Source organism: Schistocerca gregaria, chromosome 5, assembly GCF_023897955.1.
Source record: "Schistocerca gregaria isolate iqSchGreg1 chromosome 5, iqSchGreg1.2, whole genome shotgun sequence".
Taxonomy (NCBI): domain Eukaryota; kingdom Metazoa; phylum Arthropoda; class Insecta; order Orthoptera; family Acrididae; genus Schistocerca; species Schistocerca gregaria.
The window spans coordinates 675,555,527-675,580,001 of NC_064924.1; the positions used below are offsets into that span (position 1 = coordinate 675,555,527).

Consider the following 24,475-nt stretch of genomic DNA (forward strand, 5'->3'; position numbering starts at 1 on the left):
ATATTTTGTCCTGAATCATAACGCCAAATCAAACGAAGACAACGTTCTGTATGCCTATAGTGATTTTCTTTCGTATACTGTGTTTGACTATAAATGATTATGTTTTAATCAGCGGAAGATATGAAGGCATATTTGTCAGCGCGTTACGGCAAATTTCCAACACCACCGTCACAGGAGGCAGCTGCCTGTGCTTTTTGATAATTCTCTACGCTGGTCTATAGCGCGTAGCCTGCGTCCAAATGTTGTCTTCGTATCCAGCGTTTCATGTGAACAGAGATAATACTCAGGACGAACCAATTAGGGCTATGTTGTGGGTGATCGAACACTTCCCATCGAAAAGGCTGTAGGGGCGTCTTCACTGCCCCTGCAGAGTGTAGCTGACAATTGCCATGAAGAAGGAAGTGCGTGGCAGTTGTGTTAAGTGGGCTGCATTCATTAAGGCGAAGGCTCTCCTCGGGCCCTCCTACTTGGCGGGAGGCATCGTTGTTCTAGGCACCTTTACTCGCCTACAGTGCACTCACAACCGAAAAGAGCGTCTTGATGCGATGGACGGGCATACTAGAGACACTGCCCAAAATGTCTGTGAAAAGCCTAGTCGGATTTTCACGGTAGTTTCCATTTCGCGACATTTTTTTACTCTACAGAGTCCGAGAAGCTGTAACTTCGTGAAGACATAGTAGGATGGCCTTGTGGTAATGTTCCACAGTCAGAACTTTTCAGAACCTTTCCATATTTCTCAGACCGTACCCTCGTCACATTATTGTAGCGAAGGAAGACGCAACCATATGCGAGAGAGTTGCATGTCGTCTGGCTTTACTTCATTATGTTCACTGACATCTTCAACAGTGACCGAAACGACGAAGAGCCTGGTGTGTGTGCATAGGACACAATATTTCGGCAATAGATCCCGTTGCCATCATCTGCGCACCTGATGATGGCAACGTGGTCGATTGCCGAAATATTGTGTCCTATGAATACTCACACCCGGGTGTTCACCCGAGACCTATTTCGTCATAAGATACGCCTGGAGAAATTGAAGAATCACAGTGACCGAAACGTTGGAGTGTCTTACATTATAATGCGGTAACACACTAAGAACTGCGTAGTTCGATTACTCTTATTGGCAGATCCTTCAGTCTATACACTGTAAAAGCGATGACGGAAATAATAGAAAGTTTCAGGAGTGGGGTTAAATTGCAGGGTGGAAGGATATGATTGATAAGATTAACAGATGGCATTGCTACACTCAGTGAAAGTGAGGAAGAAGAACGGGACCTGTGGAACAAAACAACCATGGCATATAGATTCAGAGTAGACCGAAGAAAGACGAAAGTAATGGGAAGTTGCAGAAATGATACTAGCAATAAAGTTAACATCAAAATGGTGGACCACAAGGTCCACGAAGGAATTCTGCTGCCTTAAAATCAAAATAACACATCAAAGGCGGAGCAAGTATGAGAAAAGACTAGTACATGCAGAGAGGAAATTCTTTGCTGAGAAGTCTATTGGTATTAAACATCGACCTTTCAGAGATTGTCCAGAGATACGTTCTAAGTATTTGGTATAAGGGACGCATGGTCTCTGCCAGATTGTTGCACTGTAGTATTGTAATTATGAGTTATTCGGTTTTTTACAGCAATCAACATAATTTCTGCGAAAATACGTTCACAACAGTGATAAGGCCAGTAATAACCTATATAATCAAAGGAACGTACAACACAGAACACAGAGAAATAAAACAGCCTCAGTTCGCAGAGGGGCTATGAGGTGGTTGCCGTCGGTATGGGAAGAGCTCGTCACAGAATCGCTGTGCCGCACTTCCACTGCCTTCAGTGAACTCATACACGACGTGCATATCGGCCAACTTGGTATCAGTAAGACCGTCGGTAATACAGCTGTGTATCACTGTTAACACGCAAGTAATACCGTCGAAGAACGAAACCCTAGGTCGAACGGAGCACTGCTATTCAGGGGACAAAGAGTTAAAGAGGGCATTACTGCTGCCTACGCCAGGTACCGTGAGTGAGTGAAATGAAGATGCACAGCGCACCACACCGTCAACATCTGCACTATTTTCAGTGCAATACAGATACAAAGCTAATTGGGCAAGAGAGCACACGAAATGCATTAACTCCGCCGCAAACCGTATTTCCTTTATTGCAAAATACTCATAAGGTACCCCTGAATAACCAGTGAAGGTTTGTCGTTGGAGTTTTGGTTGACCCTGTGAACAAAAAGTGAACGAGGACGTTGTGGGCAAATGTTACTCTTAAATGCAAATGATAGCACAGGTGAGGAAGACGCGGCGTGGCGCATCAAACTGTCCAGAAGTCTGGGGACGAGAAACACTGTAGCTGTATAGGTTTTTAAAACTTATTTCAATTATTATCTCATATTTCAACGGTGTCCTGACAGATCATAGAGGTGGCAAGTGTTTACAAAGAGAAGAAGTTCGGCAGAAAAGGGACGTTTTAAATGATCGGACGGAGTCGTGAGTGCGTTTGTGTGTGTTGGGATGGGGGGTGAGCGTGGGTGTGTGACGTGCCGACGGTGCCGCAATCGCAGGTCGGTAGGGGAAGGGTGGACGGTTGTGGGAGGAGAGGGGGGGCTGGTGTAGGGAGCACCCACCCCCTACCCCCACCCCCGGCGCTCTCAGCAGCCGGCACGGCGGCCGAATCGATTGTGGCGGCGGCGGCGGCGGCGACACGGCCGCAGACGGCGCGCGGCTCACGCACAGCGCAGAGTGCGTGCCGTGCCGGGCTACAAGAGCGGCTCGATGCCACCCTCGCCGCAGCGCACGACATCCAGTCAGCCCCGCAGCAGCTGAGGGCGCCCCACACACTGACAGGGTGTGACTCTTCAGTCACACCACAGAAAATGCTCCTCCCTTCGTCTGGTAGCGAAGGCTGTGTACTCGCTGACGACTCTTCCGCTCAGATTCCGCGACAAACTGACTTCCGGCACTCGCCTCGACTCGCCTAGTGAACAAAATACGAGCTTGCGGAATATTTTACCAGCTTCTCGATCGGTAGCGAAATATGTTGTCCGCAACGGAGACAATTCTTCAGATATGAAAACGGAAAATCCAAATAAGTGTTTAGAAGACCATATATGTTCGAAATAGACAGGATGATTCCACGATGATGATACAAACTTTCAAGGATGATGAAGAAGGGTAAATGTGTCAATTTGAGGCAAGGCATCGTGGCTGGAAACGACGGAGTCGAAAGTTACTAGATTAAGTTTTTCTATTATCTCTGACAGTGGAAAACTTTGACCGTTACTGTTGTTGCAATGACTGCAAGGAAGGCAACTTTCAGAAAAAGTGAGCTCTAAAATATACTTTAAGAGCTTCTGCCAAGTACGCCTTCATGGAGAACTGACTGTATCGAACTGTTACTCCCTCTCTACATGACTAATTACTGAGGCATGTCGGTCCCCAGTGAAATTGGACACAAGATATTTATTTATATTAATGATATAAAAAATAAACATATACGTTCCATGCCCTGATCCTTAACTTTATTTGTATGCTTTTTATGCAAGTTTCCCATTCCACAACCTTTGGAGCTCAACGTGGAGTCGCTAATTTGTCACCCCTCTATCATTCTTTAATTTATTACACTTTCACGCTCAACGTGAGGCCTGTCATTTTGTCCTTCTTGCATACCTTCTCATTTAGTTACTTCTACATATCGTTGATACTAGATCAAGAAGATTACACAACAAAATTACGTGCCCTTCTAGTACAAATATTTGCCTAAAACCCTGTTTCGCCAACTTCAACCGTTCACAAAATAGTGTGTTATGTCAAATGCTACTTCCAGTAGAACATCTGTCCGTTAGAATTGTGCAACAGTGCTTTGAGGGAGACGACAGTCAACTGGCGTTGACGCCTTGAAAGCGACGGAACACGTTTGGCACGCTGTCGGGAGTCAGTTCCTCGCCCACAGACATCCGGCCAGTAACTTACGGAAACTGTGTGACCTGTGCGTAGACGCCTGATGCCACGTACCTCCGCAAACCCTGTCAAATCTACGCCAAGCAGAATCGCGACTGTATTGCATCCAAAGCTGGACCAGCACGCTATTAAGTAGGTGGTCGAAATGTTTGGGTGCATAATTTTGTTTACCTACAGTGCGATGTGCGACTTGTTCCATCTTTTGGCACAAACTTCTACGTGCATCACATCTGAACTAATGTTCTTACTCTGCAACTCTCTGCAACGAGTCACAAATATCTCTTTTTACTTACCGATAAATCTTCTGCCTACGATAATTGTCACCATAGCAACAGAGTCGCTGCTAGCCCCAAATTATTTGAAATTTTTTCTCAGAATAACGATGTCTCTTTGTAACCAAGAGGACGAAAACGTTTGTATCGCACGTGAGAAGCTGAACTAGATTTTCGAGGCACTCTTATGATACTGCATGCAGTAATACTTTCCTGGTCCCTTTGTCCTTGTAAGTCTAGAGTAGATATACTAAAATCACCTCAAGCTGTCTTCTGGATATTTCTGTGCTACTGGTTTCTGTGTATTTTAGGCACAGCAAGAAATGTATATTGTATGGTGGACTGAATGAACATTATATTGCAACGATTGGTACGTAATTTTAGTGCTACTCAGTGTCTAATATGACTAGAATAATAAGAATTCGGTAATGAGCTTTGATGCTATTCGATGACATTTATGAGTGCGGTGTCCAATTTCAGAGCGGCAACTAGCGTAGTCTGTCAGGCAGCAATAGCATGGACCAATCCAGGAGCCATGGTGAGAGAGCGAACTTCGTTCAGCCTGGCTGTTGCGGTACCTGCAATGTGAGGGAGCCACACTCACTAAACGTCACAAACCCCATACAGGGCCGCCAGCTGTTCCCCACACAGCGTGAATGTTGGATACGACAGGACGGCTTGCAGTAGGGTCTGCATTACTGCATTATAGCGGACGAAAGAATAATGAAACACATGCCCCTAAGATGAACCCCACACTCTAAGCGGGCTGTGAAAATATACTGCAGCTGGACGCTATAACATATTCTAAAATAGTGGTTTGTAATCATCTCTCAAGAGATCTAAGGCGATGCTACTGTTACCTTATGAATTGCACACCTAGTAAAATATGTGAAAAGCTATCTTCATTTCTGTGAAACAATAGTTTCAGGGAGTTCTGTTTAAATTTTCCTCTTGACAGCTTTTCTGTGCGCAATGTTTGTACGTGGACATACAATCTGAGGGAAATTATCCAATCCATCCAGTGTGTGGTATGGCGTGCATCTGTAACAACGTTAGTCACATGTAATGAAGTTAAATCTCAGGTGAAGTGAGTATGCTGTTTTCTTGAGACTATCCCTGTTTCTATAGGTGCATTGTTCTGTAAACAGATAAAATACCACTATTCTATTCGTTGGGTGAGAGATGCAAAATAATTTCTGCGATTGATAGATGCTGTCACTCGCACATGTGTGTTTATAGCCTAGAGTACGGTATTTGATCACTAATTTAGACACCCATCTTCGTTCATCTAAAAGATAAGCATTTTGTAGCAGCCTGTTAGTAGGTGTAATGCTTTTAGTTTCACTCTTTTATCGTCGCAAGTGCCTTACGATGTTGAAAATAAGTAGTGATGATGATGATGATGATGATGATGAGGTCCCATACTTCGAGGAGCGCAGGGGACGATGCGGGAGACCCGCACCGCCAACTAGGCAACGTCCTAGCGGAGGTGGTTTGCCATTGCCTTCCTCCGACCGTAATGGGGATGAATGAAGATGATGAAGACGACGCAACAACACCCAGTCATGTCGAAGCAGGGAAGACCCCTGAACCCGCCGGGAATCGAACCCGGAACCCCGCGCACGGGAAGCGAGAACGCTACCGCAAGACCACGAAATGCGGACAAATAAATAGTAGCAACAGTTTATCGTTCGACACTGCAAGCATGAACTGCTCCAAGCCTTTCCAGAAAGGTGTATACGATTGAAGACGTCATATAACGCTGAGCAGCCTGTTGTAGGATAATGAAACACGACTTGTGCTCGCATGCTGAGAACATTTCGCAGATGGAAACTATCTGCACTAGGGATCACCACCGATTATGTAAACAGCGATCTTGTGAAACTCGGCTCGCTCTGTCCACCAGCAAGGTCGAGACTGTAGCGCGCAACGACGCTCACGTTGACGCCGTGTTACTTGACTCGAGAAGGACATCCGATGTCGCTCCTTATTCTCATCTGTCTTGTGAAAAATGACATCAGACCTCCTATGTAATGAGACTGAAAAATGTCTGGCCATTAGAAATGACGTTCTTACAGAAGAGGATCACCAGCTGTTGAAGAAGCGCCAGGCATATCCCAGGGTTGTGTTCATGTACAACGGTTGGACGAAAATATGGAAACACGGGAAACAAAGCATTACGATGCTTACACGCTGTGGGAACGAAGCTGGCGTCTAAAGCGGCTTCCAGTCGTCTCGAAACGAATAAACACAGATTCGTATGGTGTTCAAGAGAAACTCACACCACTGATGCTGCAAAACAGTGGAAAGTGCAGGCACCGGTGACGGAGGTGGGTAGCGATCACGCACCATTCACTGCAAAACCGTACACAGAGGCTCAATACTACTGAGATCTGGTGACTGCGGCCACCAGGGGAGATGCGACAATTCATCCTGGTGCTCACAAAACCAGTCCTGCACGATGCGAGTTCTTTGAAAAGGGGCCATGTCGCCTTAGAGAAAAAGTTGTACACTGGGCTGAACCTGATTACACAAAGTGGTCGCATTATAATTAGCAGTAATGCGACCTTGCAGAGTAACCGTGGGGTGCATGGAATAAGTCAATATCGCTCCCCAAATCAGCACCGAACGCCCGCCGTGTTTTCACTCTTGGGACGTACTTGGCCAGACGCCCAAGTTTTAAGGCTTCGGCATCAAGTTTTCCTGTTACTGGCATTTGCATCAGTGATTGAGTGGTTTCTGAATTCCATCTCTCCCTGAAATTCCCTGCTTATGGAGTTAGTTTATGCTGCTTCTGTGCTGACAGAGTTCGCGAGAGTGACATTGCAGTTCTGAAGAGACTTTCCCAGATGTCGTCCATTTTTGTCACAATCCTCTTTAACGTCCGTTTACCACGGTGACTTAACACACACTTTCGTCCGCACTGTGACATTTCGGATGGTGTTTTCCCGCGCACCCTGCATGTGGAATGAATCTTCGATGCAGTGTCTCGTCAGACACCAAATAAGTCGGCTATGTTGTCTACGGATGCACCCATCATACGAGTGCCAGAAGTTTGCTCAACTTTGAATTCGCTTAACTTCCACATAATACGCATAACTGCTACACAGAACACTGTTCTGATCACCGCAGACACTTGCAACTCTTTGATGACACTGCGCAGCAAGTGAAGTTCGTGGTTATATACAACAGTGCAACCTACATGACTGTTCTGACAGGCATTTCTCTCAGAGATCTCATTTTTGTCCAAAGCCTGTATACAATGATACAGGCTCGTAAGGTCAAGTAGTTATGACGTGGAGTGCAGGGCTGGCTGGTTCAGCTATGGACAAGCGCATTCAGTGTACCATCAGACAATTTGATTTGCAAGAGAAACCTCGAAAAAAGGATTTTATAAATTTGGATACGCAATAATTTAAAACTAATTCCATACAAACTAATAAATCAAAGCTGAATTATCTCGAAACAGATGGACGTCAATAAGACCTGCGAAATTTTATGAGTAACAAAACTTGTGGTCGAGCCCAATTTAATTGCTAACAGAAATGATCTTCAAAGAACACCACAAACGAACATGTAAAAATGGATCGAAATAACTGCAGCAGCATTGTGAGAATGGCGGCTTGTATGTGTAGCCTTATACATCCACCAAAGCAAATCATAAGCGACGGGCCGACTGCGCTGTCCGTGTCAGGAGCCACTTACATCCACTCCACGCAGACCCACAGCACGGCCGCGAGAAGAGAGCTGTGTGACATCAAACTGTTGTCGTTCTGACAGAAAGTTCGCCCCTCCTGCCGCACCGCACCACTGTCCTGTCCTCAAGAGACAGACAGCATCCTCTTCCCAGCTCACAAGCGCCGCCTAAATGGAGCAACTCTCAGCGGGCCGCCACTGATAACTACGCTTCCAAACTATGACACACAGGGTGAGTCACTAACTGTTGCCACCAAGAATAGCACCGAATGTGTGATAGGAGCTGAAACGTTTGTGGGACCAAAGTTGCACGGGGCAACGGGGGCCATAATACGACGTTGGTTTTTTGTTGCTAGGCGGGGTCACTTCAGAGATATGAAGATCAGCTTTGTTTTTTTAAATGGGATGCTATAGTTTGGCACTTATTTTCTGCTAGCGACTGTCGATATGAATCCAATGATGTCTATCAGTAACGTCTTTGAAGGTCATCGAAGCTCACGCAGGTGGCATGAACGTCCATTTACAGAAGGTGTTCAAAGTGATGACCACTGGTATAAATGCAATGCTGCAATCTAATCATCGTGGACTGAGTGGTATTCCTTATCAAATAGGCACTTATCGAAGCACATGCTCAGACAGTTCTCTCTCGCAAATCTTTAGGTGTAGTTGGAACGTATTTATAAACAATGTCTTTTACGAAGCCCCACAAGAAAGAATCCAGAGGCGTCTAGTCTGGTGAACGAGCCGGCCACGACACATTTCCTCCGCGTCCAATCCAAGAATTTCGGAATTGTCTCTGCAACTCATTTCTAGCCATCAGCGAAAACTGTGCCGGACACCCATCGTGTTAATACCACATTCCGTTCCATGTTCCTAAAGGTATTTTTTCCAATAACGGACCTAATGTTTGCCGGCCGAGGTGGCCGAGCGGTTCTAGCCGCTACAGTCTGGAACCGCGAGACCGCTACGGTCGCAGTTTCGAATCCTGCCTCGGGTATGGATGTGTGTTCGGTTTAAGTAGTTCAGAGTTCTAGGGAACTGATGACCTCAGAAGTTAAGTCCCATAGTGGTCGGAGCCATTTTGAACAGAAGGTTTCTTGCAGGAATTTGATGTACATCCTACCATTAAGATTTCATTCAATGAAATAGGAGCCTATAATTCTGCCCTCCAAAATCCGACACCATATATTTTTACCGACTACGATTTTTGGCGTGCAGCTTGCCGCAGCCAACATAGCTTTTCAGTTGCCCAATAATGCATGTTATGCTAATTAGCATTTCCATAGTTTGTCAGTAAACAAAATCAAATTAATAAATGTGTCAACGCTCTGAATCTGAAGTTGAGCCCATCGGCAGAATTCAGTGCGACGCAAACAATTCGTACCAGTTAATTCTCGGTGGAGACTGATTTGGTAAGGATGATATTTATGCCGATGGAGAACACGAACAACACTACAGTGGCTGATGCAAGATTCACTTGCGATTTGACGCACCTTCTGTAAATGGACGTTCATGCCACCTTTTTGACCTTCGTTGAACTTCAAAGACCTTACTGTTACACATCACTGGATTTGTCTCGATATCCGCTATCAGAAAATAAGTACCAAATTGTAGCATCCCATAAAAAAGCCGACTTTCATGCTCAGCTACTATCTTACTTTCGAAGTTATTCTAGGTGACAATAGTTAGTGACTCAGACTGTATAAACAGATAAACAGGGGTGAGGGGGGGGGAGGCGAATCAGGAAAGTCTGAAAAGTTTGAAAGGGTGTCTCATGGTGAGCTGTCCTGAGAAATAACTGTTAAGCAAAAATTCGATACGTTGCAACGTTTCCGAGTTAATTAGAAATGAAGTAACCAATAAGACCATTGCTCGTGGGAATTCAAGCGGCCCGCCGGGGATGATGTCACCAAAAGTTTGCTTCGTTTTGTTTCCTAACACCTAACAACCGTGCAATACAAAAATCGGACATGGGACGTAGTGAGGGTCCAGCCCGAAACAAAGCCTGGGCAGTCTAGAGCGCTGTCATCTACCCTGTGATAATAACTGACACTCACTGTATCTACGACATTTCAGTGCCTTAGTTATTCCGCATTACGATGCAGTGTTCCTTTGGATACGCGTGCAAGTCCAAAGCAACATTGCATCGTAATTCGAAATAACAGAGGCACTGTAGCATCGTATTTTTCCGACCACACACAGCAAGCCCCTTTCAAGTAAAATGTCTCGCCTGTACAGGAACATACATACTGGACGCACGAGTACAGTTGTAGGCCCACCCGGCTAGCCGCACGATCTAACGCCCTGTTTCCCGAGCGGGAGGGCGTGCCGGTCCCCGACACGTATGCGCCACGCGGATTAGTGTTGAGGTCCTGTGTCGACAACCTGTGGATGGTTTTCAAGGCGGTTTTCCATCTGCCTCGGCGTATGCGGTCTGGTTCCCCTTATTCCGCCTCAGTTATACTATGTCGGCGAGTGCTACGCAAACACTGTCTCCACTTACGTTTGCACCATAATTACCCTACTACGCGAACATTTGCGGTTACACTCGTCTGGTATGAGACGTTCCCGGGGAGGAGGTCCATTGGGGGCCGAACCCCACAATAACCTTGGGTTCAGTGTGGGGCGGCTGTAGGGTGGGTGGACTGCTGTGGTCTGTTGTGGGCTTGTGAACCACTGAGGGTTACGGTGGGACGAATCCCCTCCGTCGTTCTTAGGTCCCCGGTTTAATACACACACACATAAACATACATAACACGCATGCACACACACACACACACACACACACACACAGGTTGCTGACATATGGTTGATGACATATGGAAGTCGTGCTCGGATAGCGGGAAATGCGGGTCCGAGTCACGGTCCGGCACAAATTTTCATTATCGTCATTCCACTATACAGCTGATGATGGGTGTCCACATTCGCAAATGCAGATACATTTCATGTTTCTAATTGTATGCGGCGGGCCGCTCGAATTTGCCAGCGCAACAGCCTGATTGGTTAATGTTAACGTTAAGCAACACAGGAACGGCGCAATGTAACGAATTTTTTCTTAAAATTATTTCTCAGCAGAATCCACCCAGCAACATCCTTATAAGATTTTCAAAGTGTTTTCACTGTTCTAAACCCCATACTTTCTGAAATACGTTGATTCTAAAGGATGGCAACGGCATCCAAGAAAAGGTTGCCTAAAGCTGGCGCCAGGACAGGGAAGGCAATCCGCATTACGGAATTTCAGCATTACGGCAGAAACTATAGCACTGTGTCCATTACATTTTAGAGTCTAAGTATTTAAGAAAGTATAAGGTTTAGAGAAGTAAAACCAAGTCTGCCATCACTAATTGTACCTCTAGTTTTCATTTCCATTTAAAAAAATATGCTTCCCATCTAGAAAAACGTAAGTTTGTGTTGAAGGTGATGTTTGTGTACTTGTAGTGGTTGTGCATTCTTGCCAATTGTGTGAGCTCATAGCATAGATGCTGGATCCCTGGCCCACTGCATTTCTCACATTACGTCTCATTTCGGAAATACATGTGGTGGCAACTTTAGGTAGGACACCACATAAACATATATATGTGTGTGTGCTCTCGTTATCTAACTTCAGTGAGACAGCTCTTGGGAACTGGGAAGTGAGTGCTGCCTGTACCGTGAGGGGTGGATGGCGACGCACTGGTGCGACGAGGGGCGTTGCGTTTCTTCTACATCTCCCGGCGTAATTCAAGACGAAACAGTTCACGCGTGACCGGTCCGATGTCAGTGCCCAACGGACACAACATTTCCTCAAACGACCACGTTGGCATCATCAGGTGCGTTGAAGAATTGATCGCCTGAGAGCAGGCGCAGGACTTATATCTCTGTCCCCGCCCCACTCCCTCCGACCTAGCAACCTGTACACGCTCCGCACCCCGGCGCTGGCGTGCTTCCAGCATCTCCTCGTCCCCTCCTCGCGCCACAAGTCTCTCCGTCCAAAGTTCGAGCCCAGGGATGCGTCTTGGCGCCGTGTCTGCTGTTGCTCTGCTTGTACCCTTGAGTCAGTTCGTCTAGGGGTATCTCCTTCCTCTTCTTAATCGGATTCAATGCGGGTTCTCAGGCCTGTCTAAGTCTAAGGCTGATCAGTGGTTCCCTTACCCGATGTATTCTTTAATGACGCGTTTCCAGAAGTAGGTGTCTATTGTGACCTTGGTATGGTGTAATTCCAATAGGCAATGTCCCGCAATTTTCGACTTGTTAGGTTGCTGCAGTCTGGTGTGCCGTTGGTGTCCTCAAAAACGATCTTTGACAGTACACGTTTTTTGATCTATGTGAGCCGCTCTGGCCGGGGATCTGACAGACCCCGGATATCTGTAGTCCTAGGTCGTGCTCCCATTTCTGAAGGTCCCGGTGAAAAGAAGAGCGGAAAGGCAAGTTGGGCTGCAGCGTGTACCATAAGATGGCACACACAGAGCTAAACTCGCATGCCGACAGTTCCACTATCCGGCGTGTAGGAAAGTCGTGCTCGCATTATTGATACATCAGTTTCGCACACTCTCCAATAATGAGAACCTCAACTTAGAACTTGAACGTCTGGGGACGATGTTCCGAAAAACTGCTACACAGTGGAAAATTCCGAGAGCTCTACGTCTTACGTCGACTGTAAAAGCGGCGGAAAGAAAAGAGGAAACTCAAGACGAAGCGGTTATTGCAGTTATTCATTTTTGTAGCGGATTATACGGGGAGAGAGTTCGAATTATTCGGAAACATCGAGTGAAGACCGTCTTCCGCCCACCAGATAAAATACAGACAATGCTTGATAGCGCGAAGGATGATCTCGGGCAACGGAAATCAGAAATCGGTCAGATCACCTGCCAGTACAGCGTGGATTCCAGAGGCCTAAGAGAGAGTACTGACAAAGAGAACAACAACACCTCACCATACCGTAGCAACCTAACAAGTCGGAAGTAGCGGGATTACACGGAATGGATTACGTCCATACTAAGCTTGGCGATACATACGTGTAACTTGTGGGACTGTGTCGTTAAAGAATCTGCCGACATTTGAGTAAGGGAACCGTTGACAGTCGTGACAGTGGCTACAGTTTAGTACAGCATGTGAACCCGTATTGAGTCTGATTCAGAGGAGTAAGGAAACAGCCCACAACGAACTGACGCCGGGGCAGGCAGAGCAAAAGTGGAGAGGCCGCACGGTGGCTCCCTAGGCGAGAACCTCGGACGGAGGGAGAAGAGGGGGAGAAGTTGCTGGAAGCACGCCTGTGCCCGGGCGCGGACCGCTTACAGAGCGACAGATCAGGGGGGAGAAAAGGAGGAGGTGAAGTCCTGCACCACCTACCAGGCGCTCAGTTCGTCACCACAGCTGGGCAACGTGGTCGTTCGCGAAACATTGTGACCGTTGGACAGTGACACTATTTAGTGAATATTTAGTCAGGAGGGTTGTGTTTATAGGAGGAGCAACAGCAGCTTGGTGAGGGACGGCTCTCTTGTTCTAGGCCGAGTAAGAAGCGACGCATCGGACTGTAGGGGCGTGCTTTGGGTCACGTGATAGATTAGGTCGGAAGACCCATGGAGCTGTAGGGATACGATGCTGATGTACATCGGGAAGGTACAAAGCCAGAATACGGTAGTTAGATGTAGAATGATATGTTCGGTGCAGACACTGACAGTCAATCCTCAGCATGAACCAGTGAAATATCCTGCGCAGAAGTAACAGGAAGATACATTACTGTTCATTTAGACGACTGTTAACACTAACAATAATAAAGGAGTGGAATGTAATAAGCATATGATAATTGTTGAGGGAAGGCCCGAATCTGGATTGAGATTCATTAGAAGAATCACAAGGAGATGTACGAGGGCTATTCGGAAAGAGAGGAACGATAGGTCGAAAAATGGACACCACGGTGAAAATAAAAACTGTTTTATTTGCAACAGTTAGCTACAACTTCCAGCTACTTATCTCCATAGTCGCCGATCCGACTTAGAAGTCTGTCGTAGCGTTGTACCAAATTTCCAATACCCTCGTTATAGAAGCCAGCTGCCAGCGCTTTCCACCAATTGTCTACGCTGGCCTACAGCTCGTTATCTGTATCAAAATGTTGTCTTCATATCCAGAGGTTCATGTGAGCAGAGATGAAACTCAGAGGAAGACAATTACGGGCTGTATTGTGGGTAATCCAACATTTCCAATTCAAACGATGCAGGAGCATCTTCATTGCCCCTGCAGAATGCGGCTGAGAATTGTTTTGAAGAATGAAACGAACGACAACTATGTGATGTTGGCTGCATAGCTACAGCGCAATTTTTCACCAGGCCCTCGTACTCGGCAGAAGACACTATTGTTCTAGGTATCTTTATGTGCTCCTTGTGTGCTCAGAACTAAAAAGAACAAAGTAACGCGATCGACGGACGTACTAAAGACATTGACCAACACACCGGAGCATAATTTCATCGGATTTTCACTGTGGTTTCCATCTCGCGACCGATCATTCCTTACTTTCCGAATAACCCTCGTGTTTCAACAACAGCAGATGAAACTTCCTCGCAGACTAAAATTGTTTGATAGACTGGTACTGGAAACTGCGATCTTTGCCTTTCCCGGACAAGTACTCAAGCAGCTAAGCTATCCAAGCAGCAGTCACTAACTGTCGTCACAGTTTTATTGCAGCCAGTCGCTCTTCTCCTACCCTGCAAACTTCACAGAAGTTCTCCCGCATACCTCGCGGGACCTATCACTCGTGGAAGAAAGGACATTGTGAAGACGTGTAAACAGTCTCCTGGGTTGTAGTTGTCCCACACCTTTGCAATATCCTTTCTTCCAGGAATGCTAGTCCCATGAGATATGCAGGAGAACTTCTGTGAAGTTTGCAAGGTAGAAGATATGCTACTGGCTGCAATAAAACTGTGAGGACGGGAGGTGAGTTGGCTCGTATTGCTCAGTTGGTAGACCACTTGCCCGCGAGAGGCAAAGTTCGTGGGTTCGAGTCTCGGTCCGGCACACAGTTTTACTCTGCCAGGAGATTTTAAATGAGCCCACACTCCGCCTCAGACTGGAAACAGAAGATGAAGTTTGCCAAATCCTCGATCAGTTGTTACGTATTTATTCTCATCCTGGGTCTGTGGTAGGATTGCCAGGGGAGCTGAAGACACCCTAAATAAAAGCAGTTAGTTTCTTCCGAGGTTCGTCTGGTAAGCATGAGAGTGTCTCAGAGGTCCTTGTCGAACAATACGAATATGCACAAATATTTTCCGAAGTTCCTACGACGGTAAAACCAGACGAATAAAGCTTATACAGACTATTACCAGCGGCATTTCTTTGGTGAAACATCTAAGAATGGAACGAGACAGGGAGGAAACGACAGTCCTGCACGAAGCACCCTTCGCCAGACACCGTGACTTAGAAAGTACAGATGTAGGTGCTGGTTTTCTCCGAACTTGTACTCTACTACATTGATGTTTCATTAAGCTTTCTTTCTGTCCAACTAGCTTTCATCATTTCCCATATATCTTGTCATTTCATAAGAGAGCTGTGTGCTTGAATAGTCCCTAACAGTTTACCTTCCTCAATACATGTGGCAAAAAGAAATGCTTTGATAGTGAAATGCAGTTTCTCGTCTTTGAATGCTCTTTCAATCAGAAATATCCCTTTAAGCTCTCAACCGAATTTGTAGTTGTTTTAAATAACGGAACACATGTAACAAAGCACATTCACATGTTTTTCTTCTTACTTCTAGTTTTAACGTTTGCCACTGTCTTTATTTCACCTTCCACAAACTAAATTATGTTTTGCTGACTTTAGTTTACTTGTGACCTGTATTCAGTGTAGGCCTAAGTAATAAAGAGTACTGATCATATTATAATTGATGGAGTAATGATGTCTGAAGGTTGCGTGCGTGACACAGCATTATAAAGATATTAAATACATGTAATATGTTCTACTACGATCTGTTGTCGCATTTGTCTTTACAACAGTAACTGTTTCGTTCAGATTCTGAACATCCACCGATCAGTAGTAGTTCAGATAAAGCCGTCAGTTCTGTACCATGCGAGCAGCCTCCGTAAGTCCTTAATTTAGGACACCGCGCACGGCACATGAAGCTAACGGTTTGGCCTGAGGCTACAATTGGCCTGTGGATGTTCAGCTTATGAGCGAAACCAGTTATAGATGTAAAGACAAATACGACAAACAGTGTAATAAAAAATCTTACAATAATTATCCAGTTTTTGCCGATTTATCTCCACTTGAAATCATGACAAGCTTTCATGAATACATGTAAATATGCGTTAACAGCACGAAATTATAAGTTTACTGTTGACAGGTTTGCATTCGTTGCTCGCATGCGCGGTAAACAAATACTGCAGAAACGTGTCTTCTTGTCTCAACTGTTAGTACTATGTTGTGCAACCTCTGGTCTTCATTATATAAACTACGCAGACATAGGCTTTGTACGAAGTTTGTATATAGGTTGTTCGTCCAAGATGTGAATTATCATCCACAAAAAGGTTAAAACTTATATAACAAGCTTCTTAATTACCTCAGTATCATTACTAACATATATCCATAATAATAAAAAGCTATGGTTAGTAGAAGAAAGGATGAGGACTACCCCGTGAGATATTGAAATAGGTTTGCGTGTTCCTGACGCGTGACTGATGTTAAAGGTAACCTCTGACGGGACTTGAAAACCTTCGTGGAGGAGAAACTGCTGACGTCACAGCGTAGAATCCCACATTCCACCACATTGCGAAGCGTGGCAGGAAGAATGTGCCAGGTCACATCTTTCACTCATCAAAGAAAGCGTCGTCAAGGAGATGCAAGATCAGTTTCACGTGAAAAGCAGAATTTAGGTGTCGCCGTTTTATATTAGCTGATATGAAATCCGTATTGGCCGCGCGGTTAGAGGCGCCATGTCACGGAGTGCGCGGTCCCTCCCTCTGGAGGTTCGAGTCCTCCCTCGGGCATGTGTGTGTGTGTGTGTGTGTGTGTTGTTCTTAGCACAAGTCAGTGTGTAAGTCTAGGGACTGACGAGCTCAGCAGTTTGGTCCCTTAGGAATTCACACATATTTGAATTTTTGAACTTCGTTTTTGGTGAGTTTTATATCGTAGCACGCGCGGTGTGATATTAGATGTTTCAAAACACCATTACATCGAGGGCCTCTCGAAGAGTGTCATTTTTGGTACGATTTACTATTATATAATGAGAGGAATGTACATATCTGTAGTTAACAACTTGTATTTGATGCTTTTCGTACTACATGTTACTAGCGGTGGAAGTATACCTTTTCAATGCTATGGCCCAGTGGTGATCCATCAAATCACGTCCTTTTTGGTACAATTTCTTAGAGTCAAGTATCAAATATTGACGTCATTAGTTACAGCCCATAGACAGTATTAGAAGGTATAACAAATAAGATAAGTGCTGTTATGTTGAAACCACAGCCCAATTGGTAGCTTTGTGATCCATCAAGTGTAAGTCAGCAATATCGCTTCTACGTACACCCATTTTTCTTGTTCACTATTTTGTTTATAAAAGATTCTGGGGATTTTTTATTAATTTACTAGAAGTGTAATCTGCAGTACTCGATGCAATTTATTACAAACAATGTATTTGCTGCAGTTCTTATTTCGTAGGTCAACGACTGCGTTACTTACCCAATGGCCAGAAATTTTTTTGCAATTATGAAACTTAATGTGAAAGTTATATATCTGTTTCTTGGCTTTATGAACTGCCTGAAGTTTGTATCGATCTGGTAAGTATATTTTTCAGTGATGCAGAGTAGCTTCGGAAAAATCTCCTCTAACTTTCTCATGAAATTCCGAAAATAATCTCGATTTCGAAACTTATATTACTTCGGAGTGATGGTAGTCAATACAACATCGAGAATGTGGATATTATGCATGCATGCACAAATTGAAACCCATATACTTAATTTAAAACCGAAAATGTGATGGAGATTCAGGTGAGTAAACGAATAACTTCTACTGATATGTATCTCAGATCGTTGTGCAGCATAGGAAGTGTTCCTCTAGCAGAAATTTACTGTTCAAGGCATCGACAAACCCTTCTTATTTGACAAACGCTAACGGAGTTAAAGTAACGGAGTTGACACAATAATTTTACGCGCGCCCACTTTCGTAAATAATGTGCGTGATAAATGAGCCAGATGCTACCGACAACTGCCGGTGGAGGCGGTTCAATCGCGAATCACGATGAGGACAAGGGTCCGTGAGGTGTAGCGGCGGCTCGTTTCAGGCCGTGCGGGAACCACGAAGGAAAGCACGCGCAGTGTGACTCACTGTGAGAAACGTGACCCGTAGGAGGGCGGCATAGCTGTACGTCACTCATATCCTACTGTTGACGGTAATTTGTGTTCATATTTTAACAGGTCTCGAAGAGCAAAGAAAGCAGTACTGGTAACAAAAGAAATTAAAGTTAGGCACTTTTCTCTTCACTCTTTATGGGTTATTTGTGTACGGACGAGCTTCAAGCCGTCTGGAAGTACAAACCCCCAGGCGAGCGGTTTGAGAATGTCCCGACAAACATTGATAGATTTAAAAACGCTCCCTATTGGAGATGCTATGCAGGAGGCTGTGTGTGCCACCATCGTCCGTTGTTTCAGACTGCCTTGGCTCGGCGTGGCTGCAGGGCGCTGTCTGTGCTTGCCGCAGGCTGACAGAGCGGCGAAGGCGTAGCGAGATTTCGACCGCTCCAGACACCTGACTTCCCCCGGTACAGTAATCGCGGTATTCCCCGTGCCTCGACAGCAAACACCAGCATTGAACCAAAGGTAGATACCGCCGGTATTTCATAAGCCGATCAAGAAGCGACGAATTCGACAAGCAGTAATATGCAAAGTGAGAACTCTGCTGCATTGCTTATATTCGTAGAGATACTCCGTTTGTTAAAGAAATTGCGTATTTAATGGCATTCGATACCTCTCGAGAAGAAGGGCACTGTGACATATCATGAGATCGCATTTAAAGCCATCCAGACAATAGCTAAAAAATAATTGGACCGAAACTGCCCCCTATGCAGTCGATTCGCATTTCGATTTCTTTCCAGAAATTTGTGCGAAAAGTTTACGTGTTAGCATTGACAAATATAGTATTACTGTGCTCATCCGATCACGAGATTTTGAATGGTGTCAAAGAAATCACATCATGTCACTAAAAAAGCTATAGCTGATTCAGTATCTCGCCATATACAACAGATACAAGCAATAATAACACAGCCGTAAACTGTCTTACTGCAAACATTATTTTGATATCATTAATTGCTTATGAAATCCATGAAGCGTTGATGTTGTGAAATCCCTCCACTCAAGGTGTTTTTAGATTTCCCCTGTAAACTCACAGGTCGTGTTGAGAGCGTTCGGTAAAGAATGGTATAAATATAAAATCGTGTCTGAAGATGTAAACTTTTCACTTCAAAAGAACAAACAATTCATAAGATGAATTTCATTTTCTTGCGAAACAGCGATAATTGCTTTCTGTTACCCTGACAAGTATTCATATCTTACCACCGAACAAATGAAATAACAATGCCCAATGATAATTGGTGTTGTAGGAGCAGAACGGCATTACAACGGGTGTTTAATGTGACTCTTGAGAATTGTTCATTCTTTGTACTTCTTAGCACTGGGCATTCGTAACGTAACAACCATATGGTTACAATAATAGTAATTAGTACATTCAGAAGAAATTAAAATCGATCTCCCACCCATCAGATGTAGAGATTGGAATATTATCGAAATACGGTTCATCTGTGGCGTACATTTCAGACTGAAATCGTTATCTACCCGTCGCTAAGTGTACTTCCTGAGAGTTTCTAGAAAGATGTTACATGGAGCCCACATATCCTGCTCACCAATTCAATAGAAATTCGACAGAAATTCACCTGTGACAGAAAACTATGTTAACAGTCAGAGAACTCAATACGTATTGTTTCTACTTGCCCTTAAACGTCGGCAGAATATATGCAGTAATTTTCGCATGATAAACAAAATGATTCATTGAGGTACACGATCTCCCGATTTAACGTTACCGTTCCAACAGTCTTATTACGGCTATCGTGTTATTTTTACTGCATCTTTTTACTGAAGAATGATACGTCTTATCTCAGTAAAAGAGAACAAGTTTCCCACAACTTCGCTGTAGATAAGGCTGCAAAACGTAGTAAAGCATCATTTCTGGTCATAATTTGCTAATAATTAACACATACTGGAAAATTAAAGCACACACCGACGTATATGAAGATACAGTAGAGTTGTCGTCATAGATTTTATGTGTGAACAGAAATTTGGGATACTTCGGACGTGACTGAAGACGTGAAATTTATAATGTGTGCGGTATTTCTAGGGGAATCTGCAATTTCAGTGTTGAAGTACGACACGGGGAAAAAATTATATAGTCCTTTGGAGGATATAACGGGGGTTGTACCATGTGAAGCAAAGACGGTATTTGGAAACCACTTTATTCCAGTCCATATGTCGCAGGTAGACAGACTTTGCGCCCACAAATCGAATTTCAAAGTCGACAGCCAAATAACTAATAGCGAACATGACCTTCTGTTGCTACTATTTCTGCATTCAACCTTAGATGTAGACTTTGCAGCAGCTTGCGACACAATAAAGGTTTAATTTGTTTCCAGTCTCAATGAATCGTAATGGGCAGTTGTTCGGAGATTCCGAGATGAGTAGAAAAAGATCTGTACCAAGAGCGTGAGGTCGGGGCTTACAGTGGCACACTGCAGCAAGTCAACCAATGCTGTGTCCATTCACGAGGCAGTCTTTCTTTAGTCGTTGATAGATGCATAATGGTACTCGTAAACAACGTTCCATTGGCTCAGGGCTTCCCGCACCATTCTGTATCCATTAAGTCAACAGCCGAAGCGATTAGTGTGTGCCAAAATCAGAGAAACCCTCCCCTCTCGCCGTTCCCCCGCGAAGCCACCGCCAATGAGTTTCACTGCTTGCAACCACACACTGCCAAGTACCACGGCTAGACCCACGCGCGGCCCACACACGCTCATCGCACCGCGACCCGCTCACTCCACTACTCAACGTACGGGGGGCGGCGCTGCCTGCTCCACTCCTAGCGACGTCGCGCGGTTGTTCGTGGGACCACGGGCTCCCGTGTAGTGGCATGTCCACGACAACAGAGTTCTTCGGCTTCATTAGCCTCTTCTTCAATTTGAGCTTAAGACGAAGATCATCTGTTCTAGTTTAGAAGGATGCATGATGTTTGGCTTTTACAGTAGGCTTCAGAGTTTATCTGCTGGTATCGGATACCTTTTTAGGACTGCCGAAACGGAAATTCGGCTTAGTGCTTAGCTGACGTTCTACGTTCTCATCTCAATCCCTAAACGTGAACCTAAGCACACGCTGCTATACCACAGTCTCTGACTAAATGCCCGGAAAGAAGACACCACGCTCTAACTCATCTGGTACTTTTTACTGGCCCGCTATGACCGCGATGTGACACCTCGTGTCTGCAGTCTCGTAGCTACAAGCGAACAGCCTGTGGTCAGACACAGCGCACATGTTAGAGAGCCCCGGACGTGTGTGGCCCCGTTGTATAGTAAGCGTAGCCCTGTGAGTAATGACCTATACTAACAGACAACAGAGCTTAAACACGAGATTTATTCCATACTGCTCTAACTTCTTTTTTATAATTGCGGCTTCATCCGTTTGGCAGTAAAAATGTCGCTTGAGCTACAGGGCAGCGTCCATTACACATTTCATTCTCTCTGCATTATCCGATCAAAAATAATGATCGGTTACATGATACAACGTTCACTGAAACTTCTTGCAATAAATACGACGGAAAATTGTTAAATTAGAAGTCAAAACTGCGCACCCGCATCGTTAACCACATAAACATCGTATAGAAGGACGAAAGTACACGTTCGTGGACTGTTGGAGCGTCCACAGGACTGGCAGAGCATAAAACATATATCTGCTAACAAAAAGTTTGTGCCTGTGACTTTGGTAAACGGTCGTGACGTACTCCGTCCTTTCAGAATTACGATTGGTTTAGAGTCCGACTTCTTCCACGAACAAGTCTACATTCACTACTCAGCGATGCTAGTAACTGACGCTGAGTGGCCCATGCGAATGCAAAAGCCCTAGAAAATGATCGTACGAGCCACTCTCAGCGATATACGAGCGGTTCAGAACAATAGTTCATTTGCCTTGGTTTACCGCATTGAGCTCTGTAATAACTTCAGAACTCTGCAGTAGCACTGACAGCATCACAATTAGCGGCCGTAGGAAACAAAATCACATTCAGCCTGTAATTCCACCCACGCAGCGACAGCAGTGAACCTCTAACGCTGTCAGGCTGGACGCGGTGATCAATTAAACCACACTGGCAGGTATAGTCCATTGTAAAGCCGATGATCGCTTTTAGGTATGACGAACGTAGATATTACGAAATTCTCTATAGTACAATTTCTACAAGATATATCTTAAGTTATACGACATCTCGAAGAGGTAGCATTTTTATTTCAAAGAAACACACGTGAATATCTGTTTTTCCTGCTAATGCATTTAGAGAACCCATCAAAATACTAAAACTGAATGCGTTTCCAATCTACTAAGCGAATGCAGTGACCACGGAAAACTATTGTATGAAGACCTTTAGGGAAAGTGTGCTTGTGCGATGTTTATGAAGGAATATGACCACGGTTCGACTCACGGTTTCCTCCATAGGAGAACTGGGATGGGACGCACTCAGCTTCGTCCAGGACATTTGAGCATGTACTGAAGGGGAAATAGCCGAACCTGTTTTCAGAATCGACATTAACGATGCGAGAATCGTGTACTAGCATTTAAGTTACGTCTGCAACTACAGGCTGTAAGCGACTTCATTGTTAAATACGTGGCAGAGGGTACTTCGGATTGTACCACTTGTCAGGGCTTCTTCTAGTTCCAATCACGTATGAAGCGTGGGAAGCATTAAGGCTTAAACATCTCTGAGCGCTCTGCAATTAGTCTAATCCCGTCTTCACTATCCCTACAGGAGCGATAAGTTGAGGGTTGTAGTGTATTCCTAGATAACTGGCTTAAAGGTGCTTACTGAAACGTTGTAAGTAAGTTTTTACGATGTAATTCGAGTTCACCATCAATTGTCTGTCAGTTCACGTTTCTCAGTGTCTCTTGACGATTTATCACGGTCCAGGAAAACCTGTGACCATTCGTGCTGCTGCATACGTTCAGTACCCCCGTTAGTCGTATTTCGTTGCGGTCTGCGACATCGCAAGCATAGACGACGGAGCAGCTGCCGGCCGCATCGAGCATTTTTAGAGTAGTCCTATGTTTCTAGCTTTCAACTGAACAACACAGGGCAAAAAACTGCCTTTTTTATGCCTACGACGGGAATCAATTCTACGAACAGGTCTCCATCGCCTTTTGCAGTAATGAATGCGGTGAATGAGGAGAGCCGGGGGAGATCTTAGTGGTTAACTAGAGGGGCTGAAAGACGCGCAGACGACTCGACACGAGAGAACGCCGACGAGCGAGCGGGCAACGCCACGGCGTGCAGCGTTACGTTACGGTGCGGCGCGAGATTCGCGCCAGACATCGGGCAGCGCTGGCGGGAGCCGAGGCGAGGCGCGTTCGATTCGGACGGCGCGCCGCGGCCGGGCTGCAGAGCGGAAGATGGCGGCGGCCGTACTTACAGTACTTGTTCTTCTCGGCGGCGGCGGCGGAGAAGAGGGCGGCCGCCGCGAGCAGCGCGGCCAGCAGCCGAGGGCGCAGGCGGGCGCGGCGGAGGCCCGGGCCGTGCCCGGGTCCGCGCGCCGGCCGCGGCGCGGGCATGCCGCTAGGTGGGCGAGGGGGCCATGCCGGCAGCTGCTGCGGCGCCGCTCCGGCCGCTATCGATCAGCGCGCTCAACTGCCTCCTCCGGCCGCCGCCGCCGCCGCCGCCGCCGCCGGACGCCCCGCGCCTGCGCATGCGCGCGACGCCAGCGCCGCCCCCGGCCGCCAGCGCCGGCGCCGGCCGTCGGTTCGGTAGTACGCACGGCGGGCGCCGAAAAAAAGGAGAACGTCCAACCCCGGCGCACAGTGTTGCCAGAGCTGGCGCGCCGTGCGGTCGCGGTCACTCCGCCGGACCAACGAGGGCCGTGCCGAGAGGCTGGTGAGATAGGCCCCAGCCGAGGGCGTGGACACGGGGGAGGTGCAGCAGGCGACCGGAAGAAAATTAAAAACACTTACAATGACAGACAATTCAAGAATTACACTGACAGGAAAAAATTGTTGCACTGATAAATAATAAAGGTACGATGATGAAAATTAGGGATACATGCGTCTAAGTAACATATTTAACTTATTAACGTGCAAGATCACAGGTTAATGTGCGCCAGGTGAAATGCTGGTCCGTCAGTAACCAGTGTAACCTCCAGAATATTGAATACAAGCATACAAGTGTGCATGCATTGTATTGTACATGTAACAGGTGTCAGTTTTTGGGATGGAGTTCTATGCCTATTGCATTTCGTCAGTCAGCACACGGGCGGGCAATGGTGACCGTGGGCGGTACTGGAGTTGTCCAA

The 24,475-nt window shown here is 45.8% G+C and overlaps 1 protein-coding gene across 2 annotated transcripts in view; it reads right to left on the reverse strand.

Moving 5' to 3' along the window:
* LOC126272400 (uncharacterized) overlaps positions 1 to 23,819 on the reverse strand; it is a 357,356-nt gene extending 333,537 nt beyond the window's left edge. Inside the window, exon 1 of one of the 2 annotated variants that reach the window (XM_049975227.1) lies at positions 23,603 to 23,819. In XM_049975227.1, coding sequence (XP_049831184.1) covers positions 23,603 to 23,741 — 139 coding nt within the window. In that variant the 5' untranslated portion in view covers positions 23,742 to 23,819. The remainder of the gene's footprint in view (positions 1 to 23,602) is intronic. The other variant, XM_049975228.1, reaches the window with a different exon arrangement.
* Between the last annotated feature and the right edge of the window lie 656 nt (positions 23,820 to 24,475).